The sequence below is a fragment of the Neophocaena asiaeorientalis genome, unplaced genomic scaffold (genome assembly GCF_003031525.2).
Source record: "Neophocaena asiaeorientalis asiaeorientalis breed wild unplaced genomic scaffold, Neophocaena_asiaeorientalis_V1.1 scaffold479, whole genome shotgun sequence".
NCBI lineage: Eukaryota > Metazoa > Chordata > Mammalia > Artiodactyla > Phocoenidae > Neophocaena > Neophocaena asiaeorientalis.
Genome location: NW_020173774.1, coordinates 4,125,064 through 4,140,756, shown reverse-complemented (window position 1 = coordinate 4,140,756; position 15,693 = coordinate 4,125,064). Strand labels below are relative to the sequence as shown.

Here is a 15,693-nt window from a genome sequence, read left to right as displayed (position 1 = left end):
CACCTGGTTCAAATGCTGCCCAAAGGTTGAACAGGAGGAGGACTGAGAATTATCTATTCAATCTGGCAAGAGAGAGGCCCTTGAGGATTTTGATAAGAGCAATTTCCTAGAGTCATGGGGATAAAAGCCCGATTGCAGGGGTTGAGGAGTGGCTGAGAGGTGAGAAAGTGGCACCTGCAATTACATACTGCACTTTCAAGGAGTTCTGTTGTGAAAGGGAGCAGAAAATTGGGTAGTAGCTGGGGGAGGACCTGGGGTCAAGGGTTTTTTAAAACAAGGATTATATTAAGACAGTTTTATATGTTGATGAGAGAAAAACTGGTGATGCAGGAGAGAGGGGGAATAACTGCAGGAATGACCCTGAGTAGATGAGAGGGGATGGAATCCAGAGTACAAGTGGAGAGTGGCACTTCTTCAGTTGTAGAAGGCAGTAAAGGATGTGCTAGTGCTTAAGTTCCCTTTTAACAGGAAGGGGGAAGCTATTAAATACCCTGGGAGTGGGCTTCCCTGGTGGCACAGTGGTTGAGTCTGCCTGCCGATGCAGGGGACGCGGGTTTGTGCCCCGGTCCGGGAAGATCCCACATGCCGCAGAGCGGCTGGGCCCGTGAGCCATGGCCGCTGAGCCTGCGCGTCCGGAGCCTGTGCTCCACAACGAGAGAGGCCACAACAGTGAGAGGCCCGCGTACCGCAAACAAACAAACAAAAAAAACCCGGGAGTAAATATCTTGATTCATATCTTGATTCACATATTACACCTGGTATAACTGACTCTCAAGAATCAGTAAATCAGTAAATGAAGACTACTATTTGAATTGCTCCCAAGAACAGTTCTGTTAATATTAGTTTTGAGAGCTTTGGCCTTCAAATTACCAACTTCCAAAGTATCTTGCAAGGTATTGTAACTTTAGTATTTATATTCATGCTATATTTTAAGCCGAACTCAGTAAAGAGAAATTAGACAGTAAGTTCCATGAGGGAAGGGGGGAAGGGACTTGTTCAATGCTAATGCCCCAATACTTGGTCATCTGCCTGGTACATAAAAGATGTTCTTTGAAAAACAGATTAGATTTCCAGTCACCGTTTCTTACTCTGTAGAGTGCTATGTTTATGAATGCCATTTAGGGGGAAGATGAGCCTCTTTGCAAGCAGTTTTTCACCATTTGTAAAAGAAAAAAAGATAGTGACACCTGTAAATCATTTCCAAAAAGTGAATTTAACAATGATGTTTTTGAATTTATAAGAAGGGAAAAGAATAAAATACTCAAGCATAGTCAAATACACAGATATCAGGAGACAAACTTCTTAAGCCAAGATGGTTTCTGAAATCCAAGCAGTCTAGAAATGTACACAGTTACTGAACTGACATCATAGTCTCTTGTCAACAGAATGGCAGGGACAGGGCCAAGGCCAGATTTTCTCTGGCTACTGGTGCCTCGAACAGAACTGTGGCTGTTTGAATGCAAAACAGATAGGAAGAGATTTACACTGTTTTAAATATGATCTCTGCCTGATACTGATAAATGTTAACCCCCAAAGTCACCTAGGATTAAAGAGTGCAAAGACAGTAATACAATGTCCTTCAATAACAATAGTTGGTAAAATTTTCACCCACACAAGAATGAAATTCTTTTCAAATATTTAATTCAATTCTACCTAGCAACTCTCACCTAAGAAATACAAATGATACCCACTTTGTAATTAAAGAAAGAAGTATTTCCTCATCCTCACTCCATTATCAACAAGAGCAAGAAGCAAAGATGCTCAAAACAGCTAAACAAATGAGACAGGTGAACTCCACCCATCCTGCTCCGGAAAAAGAGGTCGACAAAAAGAAGCTCATTGTCTTAAAAAAAAAAAAAAAGGCAAAATGAATGCACTACATCAGATAGTAAGCTATACAGATTCTTGGCAATGCCCCAAATCACTTCACACGACCTTAAAAAACAAAGAAACAAAAATCAGGACTTCCAAACTCCTAGGTTCCAAGTCTGAACTTATCTACTTGCTGAAGCAGAAGAAATAAGCCCACTTAACTAATATACTGTAGAAATTAATCAGCACAATGACAGGGTTTATTCTTCTCTGTTTAACAGGAAAATACCACAAAATGACTAGGTCCACTTGAATAGGCTGGAAAAATTAAACAAACACCAACACTGTTTTCAGAGATGGTTCTTTTTATTACAAGAGGTTTTGGTCCTCCATATGCCAACTTTCAGCAGTTAACTTCATTTTGAGCTATATGTTCATTCAACTACAAGTTTCTACTATAAAATTTGTAGTTTTTTCTTCCAGTTTGTTCTGATCTTGCTGCAAAAGTCAGGTTGCATCTTTCCTTCTGGGCTGTCGAATGATCAACAGCAACTAAAGTAACATTGAGAAATTCACAACTTTCTTTCCTCTAAAGGTAAAAAGAGTTATCTCTCCAAAAAGCCAGTTTTCTGAAGGAGCAAAGTGAAGTTACATGACAAAAGTAAACAATCCCTTTGGCAAAACAACAAAGCTACTAAGTCAGCCAACACAATTTTGACCTAACATTTTTGAGGAATTAATGTACAATGTATGAGTCGGGAAGTTTTGTGTTCTTACTAGCTTAAAAAACCAACTGACTCTTCTGACTACTACATCATATTTGGAAGTTTCATCACCACATTCTGAGAAGCACACATTAGGTGGCATTAACTTACTTAAAAAAAAAAGTCCCTGGTATTTTATTAGTCAACACTGGAATCTCTCAAGTAGAATAAAGAATCAGGAGAGGGCTTCTCTGGTGGCGCAGTGGTTAAGAATCCGCCTGCCAAAGCAGGGAACACGGGTTCGATCCCTGGTCCAGGAAGGTCCCACATGCCGCGGAGCAACTAAGCCTGTGTGCCACAACTACTGAGCCTGTGCTCTAGAGCCCGTGAGCCACAACTACTGAGCCTGCATGCTGCAACTACTGAAACCTGTGCTCCTAGAGCCCGTGCTCCGCAACAAGAGAAGTCAACGCAATGAGAAGCCCGCGCACTGCAATGAACAGTAGCCCCCACTCAGCCCCTGCTCGCCGCAACTAGAGAAAGCCTGCGCGCAGCAACAAAGACCCTACTCAGCCAATAAATAAATAAATAAATTTATTTATTTATTTATTTTTTAAAAAAGAATCCATCTGCCAATGCAGGGGACACGGGTTCGAGCCCTGGCCCAGGAAGATCCCACATGCCGCGGAGCAACTAAGCCTGTGTGCCACAACTACTGAGCCTGCGAGCCACAACTACTGAAGCCCACGCGCCTAGAGCCTGTGCTCTGCAACAAGAGAAGCCACTGCAAGGAGAAGCCCGCTGCACCGCAATGAAGAGTAGCCCGGGTCACTGCAAGCAGAGAAAGCCCGCGCACAGCAACAAAGACCCAATGCAGCCAAAAATAAATAAATAAAAATTAAAAAAAAAAAAGTTACGGGAAAAGTATGCCTCCCTTATATTTCCAATTCCCAGTTTCTCAAATGACACCAATTTTACAATTAGGGAATCAAGCTGCCCTTCACTTTGCCACCACTTGCAGAATCCCTGCAACAATCCAGCTTCACCTTTGAACTCCAGTCATTTTATGAGATGATCTGGTTAACAGCAGACAGCACTTACTATACGAAACTTAGAAAACATTCATTATATTTTTAATATTTAAAGCCAAATAACCTTAAATAAGCCTGGTATCCATTTATCTACAAGAAGGAAATTATACACAATTCCAGTACTAAATTCCAAAGTCCTAAAGCTTCAATAACCCACTCAAGGTTTTGGGACTAAGAGCTAGTAGGAAAATGAGCTGGTGTTAATATCAGCTCTGCCCAGACTTTTGGTAATCTATATGAATAATCCCAATTCACAGTTTTCATTCTGACTGTACCGGAAATGCTTTTTGCAACCCAACATATCTAAAAAGGTTTCATTCTAAGTAATGTAAGCCCTCCTCATGGCCTCAAAAGCCAAGGGTCAGAGGCCTTTATAATCCTCATTCACATGAAGCCAACTTATTAGACTGGAAAGGATTTACAAAGCACTTGTTATAATGCATCCACAAGCAGTGATACCCTTAACAAGGGATATTCTGAAGCACAGCTCTTTAGACTACAACTGAAAATGGACATAAAAGCTACAAATATTTATTTGTTTCCTATATTGAGACCACATCTACTACTTTCCCTGGTTTCTCTTGATGTTTAAGGTTTCCCTCTTAGCTCCCTCTTAGCTCATTTTCTAAGTTTTTATTCTCCTATAAAACCACTATAAAATCATTTCATAAAGACATTTCTTTGGAGCTTACTACTGAAAGTTAATTACTGCCATAAACTGACAATTCAAATACTTCTTAGGGAGCCAGTGAGACCCTAGGACCCCTTGGGGAATATTAAAAAGTATAAAACATGATCCATGCCCTCTAGGATCTAAATAGAAATATACTTATTGATTCAGAGAATGAGAAGGTAGCTTGAGAAGTCATTTTACACATACATAGGCAGGACTCCTGTCCTTTAAAATTCACCTCCAGAGAAGATCATAAAATTATTTCGGTAATCTTTTCGCCATCACTATAATGAAAACCATCATTAGCAACAAGTTCCTTACACAACTACCCTTTGCTTCAATTTAAACCTATTTTTCTCTTATTTTAGCATCAGTAGAGCTGGAAAACAGCTGGTTACCATTCCTAATAATGGATCCATTCATGTTTTTTGAAGAGTTATTAAGTTGCCTCTTAACTTTTCATTCTCCCAACCCTTCCTCATAGGTCTGACTTCCAATCATATAATCATCTTTCGAGTCTCCTCAGAAACCTCTCCAAGGTATCCTCATCCCCTCTAAGTTGAGGAACCTAGAAGTGGAAACAACACTCAAGTAAGTGGGTGATCAGTGCCAGCATTATCTATATAAAAGATGATGCTGGGCTTCCCTGGTGGCGCGGTGGTTGAGAGTCCGCCTGCCGATGCAGGGGACACGGGTTTGTGCCCCGGTCCGGGAAGATCCCACATGCCGCGGAGCGGCTGGGCCCGTGAGCCATGGCTGCTAAGCCTGCGCGTCCGGAACCTGTGCTCTGCAACGGGAGAGGCCACAACAGTGAGAGGCCCACGTACCGCAAAAAAAAAGATGATGCCATCCCATCAGGATTCCTCAACATCACTTTTTTTTTTTAACATCTTTATTGGAGTATAATTGCTTTACAATGGTGTGTTAGTTTCTGCTTTATAACACTCAACATCACTTTTAAAGCCCCAATCGGTACTTTTACAAAAATGTCCTTTGATGGCTCTTAAGACTTTCCTCTGCTGTACTTAAGTTAGCTTACTATTTTTCAAAATTACTCAAAATTATCCTGCTAATAGTCTTCAACAACATAATAGCTTATGCGATATGTCCTTGGCAAAGTGTTCCTAGAAGTTGTATGTATACCAAATTTTCAGTTCAACAAACATTCACTGATCACCTTCTATATGAAAAGTCACCACTGTAAACAATATAAAACATAAATGATGACTCAGAAATGGTCTGTGTCTTAAGGAAATCATAATCTAATGGGGGAAAGACAGACACAATCAAAAGTATTTACAACATAAAGTATTCTGGAGTAAATTCTTTAAGGGTAGGTATAAAGTACAGTTAAGAAAACAGGAAAGAAGTTGAATTTCAGCTAGTAAGTGGTATCTTGAAAGCTTCACGGAAGAGTTGGGATCTGGGGATCTGAACTGAGCCATGAAAGATGAATAAGTCAGAGGCAGGTCAAGATGGGAAACATTTTAAGGCAAAGGAAAGGCATTAGCAAAGGTACAAAGGCAGGTACACACAGACTGTGGAGAACATCTAATAGACTGGTAGTTCAATATGGTTGAAGCACTTTAAGTGAAAATGTGTGTTCAGGAGATAATGTTCAAAATGTAGAAATGTAGGCCAGCTAGATTATAAAGGGCTGGGAATTCTAAATCTTATTTTACATTCAGTGAGTAGTCAAAGAGTTTTAGGAATAAAGTGACAGAATCAGATCTGTATTTAAGAAAACCACTGGCACCACTATACAGCGAAAAGGAAGGCAGTGAGACCGGTTAGGAGCTTATGGTTTTAATCCATGCAAAGGTAATGGAAATTTAAAGTAGGATGGTAAAAACAGAAAAACAGGGACACATTAAAGAAACAATAAAATAGTATCACAGACAAGCCTCAGAAATTTATTGGATGGGGTGAGAAGAGAAAGGGACTGAAGGTACCACAGTGCAGAGAGCATGAACAAGCCTTCGAATAGTTACAGATTTGGATTTGAATTCTAGCTCTGCCACTTACTAGCCATACGACTTAAGGAAACCTATTTAACGTGTCTGTACCTCGGTTTCTTCATCTGTAAAAGGCAGTGTATTAAGTATTTCAGCAAATCTTTTTTTTTTGCAGTACGCGGGCCTCTCACTGCCGCGGCCTCTCCCGCCGCGGAGCACAGGCCCCGGACGCGCAGGCTCAGCGGCCATGGCTCACAGGCCCAGCTGCTCCGCGGCATGCGGGATCCTTCCGGACCGGGGCCCGAACCCGCGTCCCCTGCATCGGCAGGCGGACTTCCAACCACTGCGCCACTAGGGAAGCCCAAACCCTTTTTTTTTTTTTTAAGTGAGATAAAACAGAACTATATGTTTCCTCCTTAAGCATACTATCCTCTACTAGGCGAAATTTAACTTCTTTTTGACTATTCTGCTCGTGGTTATTTTTATTTCTCAAGTTAAGTTCCAACCTACAACTTAGCATTTCTTCTGTAATTAAATTGTTAGCTGCATTGATCTCCACAGACCAACACTTACTCTCCACTCTCCCTAAGCTAAAACTTGAGAACAAATGTCAAATAGCTACCAAGTATAGACTAATGAATCTGAACTTGGGGGCCAAGAACCCTGAAGAACCTCGGAGTTGTTTTAGGAAATCACCAAGTACTCATACTCAAAAAGATAAGGAACACTAGTTACAGGGACCAAGGGTAGCAACCCCAATATAGCTGCCTTGGCTTGACAGTTATGCAACTCATGAAGGCACTGCCTTCCTTGGTTACCTTCCTGCCTATTTACTGTCCTTTTCTTTTTATTCCCTTTTGTGCCTTATCGCTAATTACATTCTAGTTGGATACCAACGGTACCCGCTGTTACCAAGATGTGTGACTGGCTTCAGTTTGGTTCCACCTAGCTTACTGATGAACTTGACACCCATACCAAAATCAAGAACATTCTAAAGCAAGATTATAGCACTCGAATAGGTATATATGTGTACACATATATATGTATACCTCCAAGTAAAAAAAAACCTGTTACCTCGGTGGGAAACAAACAAAAAAAAAAGATTAAGCACTCCTGTCCTTACAATCTGAGTCCTACTGAGTCCTAATAATAATTAGGGATTCCTCTGTACCAGGCAAAGTGCTAAGTACTTTGCATGCATAATTTCAATTAAGCCTCACAATAAACTTATGAAGCACAAGTACCACTGATTTACAAATGAAGAAACTGAAGCACAGAGAGGTTAACAAAGTTTTTCAAGGTCATTCAGCTAATAAATAGTGGAGCCAAGATTTGAACCCAGGCAGTCTGAACCCAGAGCCCATGGTCTTAATAAACTCTTAAATACTGTGCTGTACTATCTCACACTATTACAGATTACATAATGAGATTCTGTCCTTCCTTTGTAAAGGTATTTATATATGCACAAATAAAAAATCCTTGCTGGAGAGATTACAAAAGGATTTCCTCATTAACTAAGCTTAAAGAGATGTTATCCACATGGTTTTACTGCTTATAATTAAAGGCAATAATAATCTAGGGACAATGCTGTATGCTTGTGTTTGATCTAAAAATCAGTCAATACTCATGGATGGACAGAAGTTGAATACAAGCACGTGTAAATATTTATTCCTTTAGGCGTAGATATTTATTACAGATACGTGTGATTAACTACTCCCCAGTTTTTAGAACTGAGATAGTACAAAGGAGAGCTTAGTGAAAAAAAATTTCTCCAAAAACACTCCTCACAAGTAATGTTACTCCCCTAATTCAAGACAGAAAGCCACAATTACTTTGATGCTGTAAAATGAGAATGAAACAATGATGCTTCAGCAAAGCGTGGACCATAAGGGTTGGATCGCTCTAAAACAATTCGAATGTTAGAAAGCTTCATAGCTCTCACTGATGAGAGACATCAAAACGTCTACACCCAAACATTCCAACCAAACCCAAAACACAGAAATGCAACAAAACAGATAAAATAGATGGAAAAAACTCCAACTCCAGAAATAAATGGCAGTTGAATAGATCCTACCCACTGGTGCCCCACAAGGCATTGCTGAAGCGATAATTAAAGGTAAAACAGCTGGGGAAATCCCTTCAGTCTATTTGTCCAACAGAAAAACAACTACTCATTTCAAAGAAAGGGGAATTTTCATACACCACACAGAAAACTGCCAACTAACTCTTACATTTATATCTTTAACTGTTTCCTTAAAACTAAAACTCATTAGAATAGTTGCATTCAAAATCTAAAAAGTTAAACCAAGTTTGAACTCTAAGAAGTTTCATACGAATCCTACAAGGGGATTTATATCATCCAAAACAACTGCAAGTCACACAGCAGCATTCTTCTTTCAAATGTCTTAGTCTTTAAAAGCAAACGCCTAGCAGCACCTCCAGCCTCCTGGTTGGCTTCCCCTGGTGTGTAACCTGACAAGGTACAAAGCTCATTGAAATATTTAACAGTGGTGGTATGGATTTCTTTGGATAGATCAAGAAAAGCAGCTCATCCTTTTTAAAAACATAAAGAACCATTTTATGGGATGCCATTCCCTCAGTCCAAGTGTCTCTGTATTTCCTCAGGGCTTTCTCAGAGAAGTTATTGAAGGGGAAAATGAAAAGGCTAACAAAAGGACCCCTTTTCTCTCCCTATTCCCAACATAATCCACCTCAGCCACAGGGCCAGTTGGATCCACACTGTCATAAATGCCAGCAATTAGAGAATTAGGCCATAAAACCACCCACTCAGGTATAAGAGCACAGGCCTCCAGCTTTATTTCATGCATGCCATAAACTTCCTTCTTTCAGGCTTCTTCACAACCAAGGAAATGACAATAACAGCAACAAAAAAGTAGCCCTTTGTCCGCCTCATACTGATGTGATCAATGAAACCATCTGGGTCCAGGTGAAGGATTCAAGATTCCTTCTTCTTAATAAAGACTGCATTTCCTCTAGCATGGCACATACAGATCCGTTAAAGGACGTGCTGTATTTTGAGCACTAACATAACGCGAACTAAAGTGAAGCTACATTTTCCAGAAAAATTACTTTCCCTTCTTCTGAAACTGCTCTAGAAACCTAGCCAATTCCTGGTCTTCTCAAGAAATACTGGAGGCTACAAGAGTACTCTTAATTAACTCAATAATTTCTAGATCCTCCTGCAGTCTTTTCTAATCAAAAAAGTTAATTCAAATATCAAAGTTAACTCTATGCTTTAAAATCTGATACAATTTAGGAACAATCAGTAATTTCATTTGAGTGATTGTCTTCACAACCACAAAACCCCGAAGTCTGTGATTTACTCCATAAGCTTTTATTTATCAAGCTTTAAATCAATCTAGATAAGACCCAAACACTTTTCAATAGTAAACTCTTTAGCTTCCTTCTTCCTACTAGTGCCTATAGGGTTAAGAATCTGACTAAAATGTAGGTACCTCATGTCAGACTCATTAGTAATTTAACTTTTATTAATTCCTGAAAATAACGTATGCAAACAAAAGAAGGTCCCATCCCAGCAATCCTAGAATAAATTCCTCCCAAAGTAGTGATAGTCACAAAGCTTCCCCCTTTCTCATAGGTCTATGCCACTGGGCTCTCCACCTTGGCAGAGGAAGAATGGAAAGAGACAAGATATTCACAAAAGGCCGGATTGAAGGCCTTCAGTTAAGTGCTAGAAGGAAGCTGAAGTTCTGTGCCAACACTAGTGGAATGTGGGCAGGCACAAAGAGATCTTAATTAGGAAACCTACAATTAAAACAGTGAGTCTCCAAAGGAGAGAGGCACTGCAGTCTGTTATGCCTCAGAGCAAGTGAAACAAGTGTTGCCACCCCCCCTAGCCACAGGGCAAGGAAGGCAATGGGTATTAAGCCTGCACAGCTGCTCTATGGAAGGCCAGATCCCAGGTGAGCAGAGATGGGAGGGGAGTCAAGATGGGAGTATTTTCTCTTCTCAACTTCCAATCAAAAGATCAATCACTATTTTGTGTACAATGATTTCCTACAAGAGCATGTGCCTTAATTAGACAGAAGGTAAAGATGGGGACAAGTGATATGCCTTTCAGCGAAAGATGAAGAAAAGTTCTAAAGACTGCATTTGTGATGCTCAGTACAAACCAAACTACGTTTTAGAGCGTATTAACAACTACTCCCAGCAATGCAGGTACCATCACTTTGGATTTGTAAATACATTAGTGTATTGGATTTTTTTCATTTAAAAGCTCACACATCTAAAGGAATATACCACCTAGACTGAAAATAACTTCCCTTTTGGAGAGTCAGGAATCTACAATATTGAAAACATGAAAACAAATTTGGCCAAACAAGAGGGCCTCTCAACACCAGATAATGAGTTATACTTAAAATTTTATCTTCACTTTTCTTATAAATGAAATTGGTCAACTTCAGCAAAGAACTTTTTCCATAAAATCCTTACATTTTGTCCATACAATGAAAACTATCCCGCCAAGTTCAAATTTCTCTTCCCAATAATAATGGCAGTTTAATGGCAAATGTACACACTCTGACATTAAAAATTACCAAACAGGGCTTCCCTGGTGGCACAGTGGTTGAGAATCCGCCTGCCAATGCAGGAGACACGGGTTCCATCCCTGGTCCGGGAAGATCCCACGTGCCATGGGGCAACTAAGCCTGTGCGCCACAACGACCGAGCCTGCGCTCTAGAGCCCGCAAGCCACAACTACTGAGCTTGCGTGCTACAACTACTGAAGCCCGCGCACCTAAAGCCCGTGCTCCGCAAGAAGAGAAGCCACCACAATGAGAAGACTGCGCACCGCAACGAAGAGTAGCCCCCGTTCGCCACAACTAGAGAAAGCTCGCGCACAGCAACAAAGACCCAATGCAGCCAAAAAAGAAAAAAAAAAATTACCAAACAGGCTCACTGACTCTGACTTTTTAAATAAATTCAGAATAAGAAGTTCCAACCTGAGCAAATAATTAATATAACAGAGAGGAATCAGAATACTAGAGCAGAAAAGATTCCTGCGCTGACATTTAGCCCAACCTTTTCATTTTACTGATCGGAAATTTCAAGTTAAAAGTGAAACTGTCCAGACTGGTGAGTGACAGAGACGAGTGCGAGGAGAGCCCATGTCCATCGACTTTCACGCGGAGGGGCTTCTTCTAGTCTACTTGTGTTCTCTGCTTCACTTTCCTTCTGCCCAGCTCAGGATTAGCTGTGAAGGCAATGAAGGAGCAACTCCCACTCTTGGCACATATGCCCAACGAACATCAAAAAAAAAAAATCACAGACACTCTCCCACTCCAGGACCACCATCTTTCCTAAGCCCAACCCAAGAGCCCACCTTAGTCCACCCGAACTAAACTGCCATTTCAAATACAGACAAATACATACCAATGTTGTGATTCGGTTTCCATTTATATCTAATCAAAGTTCGCCATGTTATGATCAGGGTGGAAATTCTGCTTTTAACATTTTGTGAGGTGGTAGGAATGGTAACTGGATTATGAAAGTAATAAACAAAGATTACTTGCTGATAAATAGACCATTTCTGGGGTTCACATTAAAACAGCCCAAATTCTAGTCAACAGAGAGGATGCTGTACTATGTTTAATTAGATGGCAAAGTAGAGTCACATATATACCACCTGAAACCATCCTCAGAAAAGTGGGACCCTGACACCATGCAGGGGAAAGGGAAGGCGGAAAAGCAGACCTCCGTGATTTCTCACAGTGCTCAATCAAATAAAACTCTAATTCTACTTCATAACTGTCACACAGAAAGCCCAAATAGGAGATCAGCAACATCTACATATTTTTTAAAATAATCCCATTCTGACAGACCTGGGTCATGAAGAACTCTTACATGTAGTTATTACTCAGAGAGATATCAATTCCGAGGGAAGTTCAGAACCTATGGCAGTAAAGGACAAATCTACAGCTAAAGGAGTTTAAACAGGGAACTGATCTGGAAGTTCTGTCACCTTTCAACCACCTTAACTTAGCATTCAATAAGTATTAACTTACGTTTGGTTATGAAGTTATAGTCATTATTCACTGAAAGCGAACCAGAATTTAAAGAGGCTAGAATCCTTTTGGATCACAAACCATCTCTTCATGAATCCAGACAAGCCTTGATACAGATCTGTGAGCAACTTCTGAGAAACAATCTTTAGAACTCTATGTCAGCCCGTGGGAACCCTAAACCTCCTTGTTGGAACTTTATCATTGATTTGTAAGACTCTGTAACAAAATGCTTGGTTTCCACCTTGAAAACAACCAGGTCAAAGGATATAATCACATGGTTTAGTACTAAGCCATACCATGGGTTAGCACTCATGAATGCATACCATTAACCCATCCTAGATTAACTCAAACTACCACATAAAAGGCTTACCAATGGAACAACAGCTCATGCAAGCCTAATTCAGAAAAAATACTGAAGTTTAATGTAAGGAGTCAACCACTTTCCTCATAATGAAGTAGCAACTACTGTTCAGGCAAAAGTTTTAAAGAAAAAAAGTATTAATATGATCTTATTTGAAATTACTGCATTTCCTTGACAGGCTTTACACTACATACTACTGCTAAGCAAAATAATGCCAGTGGATAAGAAAATGTTAGCACCTGATTAAAACTTTAAAGGTGATTTGTCAAAGACCAACAGATAAAATATTCTGGTGCCCAGACATTAGGTCCCTGAATCCAGGTGGCTCTCTTTCTAACCAGTCTCTTGAAAAGCTATGATTGGAAGCTGTCAGCATAAAACTTTGCTTTTGAATATGTGATAACAACATTTGGAATGTGAACACTTGGTCCTTCAGTATAAAATAAATAAGCATGCTAAACAAGAAGAAAATGCTTCTCAGGATCCCCTTAAAAATAGACTAACTTCTCCTAATAGAGACTTTCTTATTATACTCAAATATACATGGGGCTAAAATTCTACATATAACCAGGCAAGTCTCAATTTTGAAAACAAGCAGGTAAATGAAATGTCAGTAAGTCTATTTTTTTTTTTTTTTTTTGCTGCTGTATCTTTTAAAAAAGCAAAATCAACTCACATTTAAGCACCAACTCCATGCAAGTAACCTGAACGGTTCAGTCTTTTTGTCATGTATGAGGCCTTTGGTTCTCCAACTACATGGGATCTGTGTTGTTAGCTTAAAAAATACAGAATTGGCCTTTCAAAAAAAAAATAATAATCTACAGCAACCAATAAATAGTCTCAAACAACCCTGCTGACTGCAGCTGCCTTCTGAAGGCTGGGAAAAGGAGGTGGAGAGAGAGCAGAGAGAGGCAGGGAAAAGGGACGCTGCAGCTAGCTACATCGCAAGGAACACGCCCCCATCATGTCCTCCTTGCTCTGTCAGAAGGCGGGTTGTTGTCAGTCTCCTGATCAGGATGCCTTAGAAACGATTTAAAAAAGGAGGCAGGAAGACTAACAACTAAAAAATGCCAGCTCCTTGAAAGGAGGGGCCAGGGTCCCTGGGATCTCCTCCCTCCCCTTCTGCCCAGGATCTTTCTGTAGATCTAAAGGGGTGCGGGGCACAATAGGGGACGAGGGGTTTGCCCAGGATATTTTGTGTGCACCAACGGCAGAGCACGCAGGAAACGGCTGGTTGTTATCTTTCCCTTTCTGTTTCAATCAAGAGCACTCCAAAGCAGCAACCCCCTACCCCCCTCCGCTTCAGCCCCTAGCAGCTGCTCTTCCTCCTAGCATCCCCCATCCCATTCTCCCCCTTCCCCTACGATTCAAACTCCCCCTTCTGCATCCAATGTAAAACAAATGCGCAACGCCACTGGCTGAACCTGAACTCAACTTCCCTTCCCAGGGCAACTTTCCTTTTGGCTGAAGGGGGCTGAATAATGCCTATCAAAGCATCCCCATTCTCGCCCCAGTACTAAATGGGGAAGGGGCAAAGCTGGAGATCCTTCATCCACCTTGGGTCCCCCTCAAACAAATCAGAGAGAGAACACTAACTCCTTCTAAGGAATAACTTTGCTTCATAACCTCTTCATAACCCTCTTTCTCTCAACCAGAAGCAGCCACCACCACCGCACTACAGTAAAACTGTCCCTCATCTACTCTCCTCACCCCAACCCTGCTTCCCCCACCCCTTCCAAGCCCCAGGATTGGCCTAGGAAAAGGTGGATCAATAATGAAATGACGGAGAAAAGGAGAAGGGCGGGAGGGAGCTAGGTTTGAAGACTGCGTGCTCTCAGGCGCAGTGGGTGGGGTAGGAGAGCAGCTGCTTCCCCTGGGAGGATGCTGCCCAAGTACCCCACAAACACCGCCCCTCACGGGGGCCCCCTTCCCCAGAGCTGGAGGGAAAACCTGCCTCCTCTCCAGGGGGAATGGTGGAAAGCTGCTCTTCTCTGAGCCTAGGGGACAGTGGACAATTTTCCCCTCGAAGATGCCACTAATCCTTCATTCTAGAGGAGGGAAAGGGTGGAGTGAAGGTAGAGTAATCCCCTGCTACCAATAGGCTAGAAACTGCAGCTCTGTAAAATGGGGGAAACAGACTGCTGTAGGAGGAGATCGCCGTTATCTTCAGAGGGAAAGAAGGCGAAGGGAGGCAAGGTGGAGAGGAAAGTAGCTTTTTCCTGATGGGGAAGGGCGGGATGAGGGGAGGACCTCTCCGCTGGGGGTAGGGGGGTGCGGGTGGAGGTGAAGGAAGGGGGAGTGGCTGGTAGTGTAGGGACCTGGCCCGGGGACGGAGCGAGGGTTCATCAGGTTTTCGAAAGCAAGGTGCTAGAAGGGACATCGGTCCCCAAGGGTGGGAGAAGAACGTGGCTTTGGATGAGGCCATCCCCCGAGAGATGCCCAAGAGGAAAACTGCCCCAGGAGTAAAACATCTGCCCAGAGAAGGAGGCGGGGATGTGGCGGGATCAAGTCTCTAGGAGGGAGGGAGGGAGGAATCTCGCTCGGATGAGGTAATCTGTGAAAGGGAGGAGGGGTTCAGTCCCGGGATGGGAAACCCGGGCGAGGGGTCTGTGCCAGAGGATGTGGGGAAGGGTCAGGGGAAAGAGGGTGGGGGGTCAAACGCCCTCGGCCAGATGGGTCCGAACCCCGGGGTGGGGACGCCTGGGGGCCTGCACCCCTGGATGGGGGTCCCGAGATGGGAGGGCCATCTGCCCCGGGTCAGGGACCCCAGGATGGTCCCCCAATTGGGATGCTCCACAATCCCGGATGGGGGAGGGGAGGGGGCTCCGCAGAGGGTCGAGACCCCGGACCTGGGGGTTCCTCGCCCCCTTACCTCTCCGCTGCCGCCTCCCCCGCCGCTCTCCCCAAACACGGCCCGGAACCGGCGCAGGTTGGTGCCGATGGCGGCCGAGACCTGCAGCGCCGCGTCGAAGCCCGGGCCCACCCGGAGCAGGGCCGGCCCAGAGGAGGCTGAGGACGATGACGAAGACGAAGACGAGGCGGACGACGAGGCG

General features: G+C 42.6%; 1 protein-coding gene across 1 annotated transcript in view; it reads right to left on the bottom strand.

Moving 5' to 3' along the window:
* KMT2A (lysine methyltransferase 2A) overlaps positions 1–15,693 on the bottom strand; it is an 84,065-nt gene that overhangs the window by 58,879 nt on the left and 9,493 nt on the right. Inside the window, exons 4-5 of the mRNA XM_024751700.1 lie at positions 15,513–15,691; positions 13,317–13,415 (exon numbers count right to left, since the gene is read on the bottom strand). Coding sequence (XP_024607468.1) covers positions 13,317–13,415; positions 15,513–15,691 — 278 coding nt within the window. The remainder of the gene's footprint in view (positions 1–13,316; positions 13,416–15,512; positions 15,692–15,693) is intronic.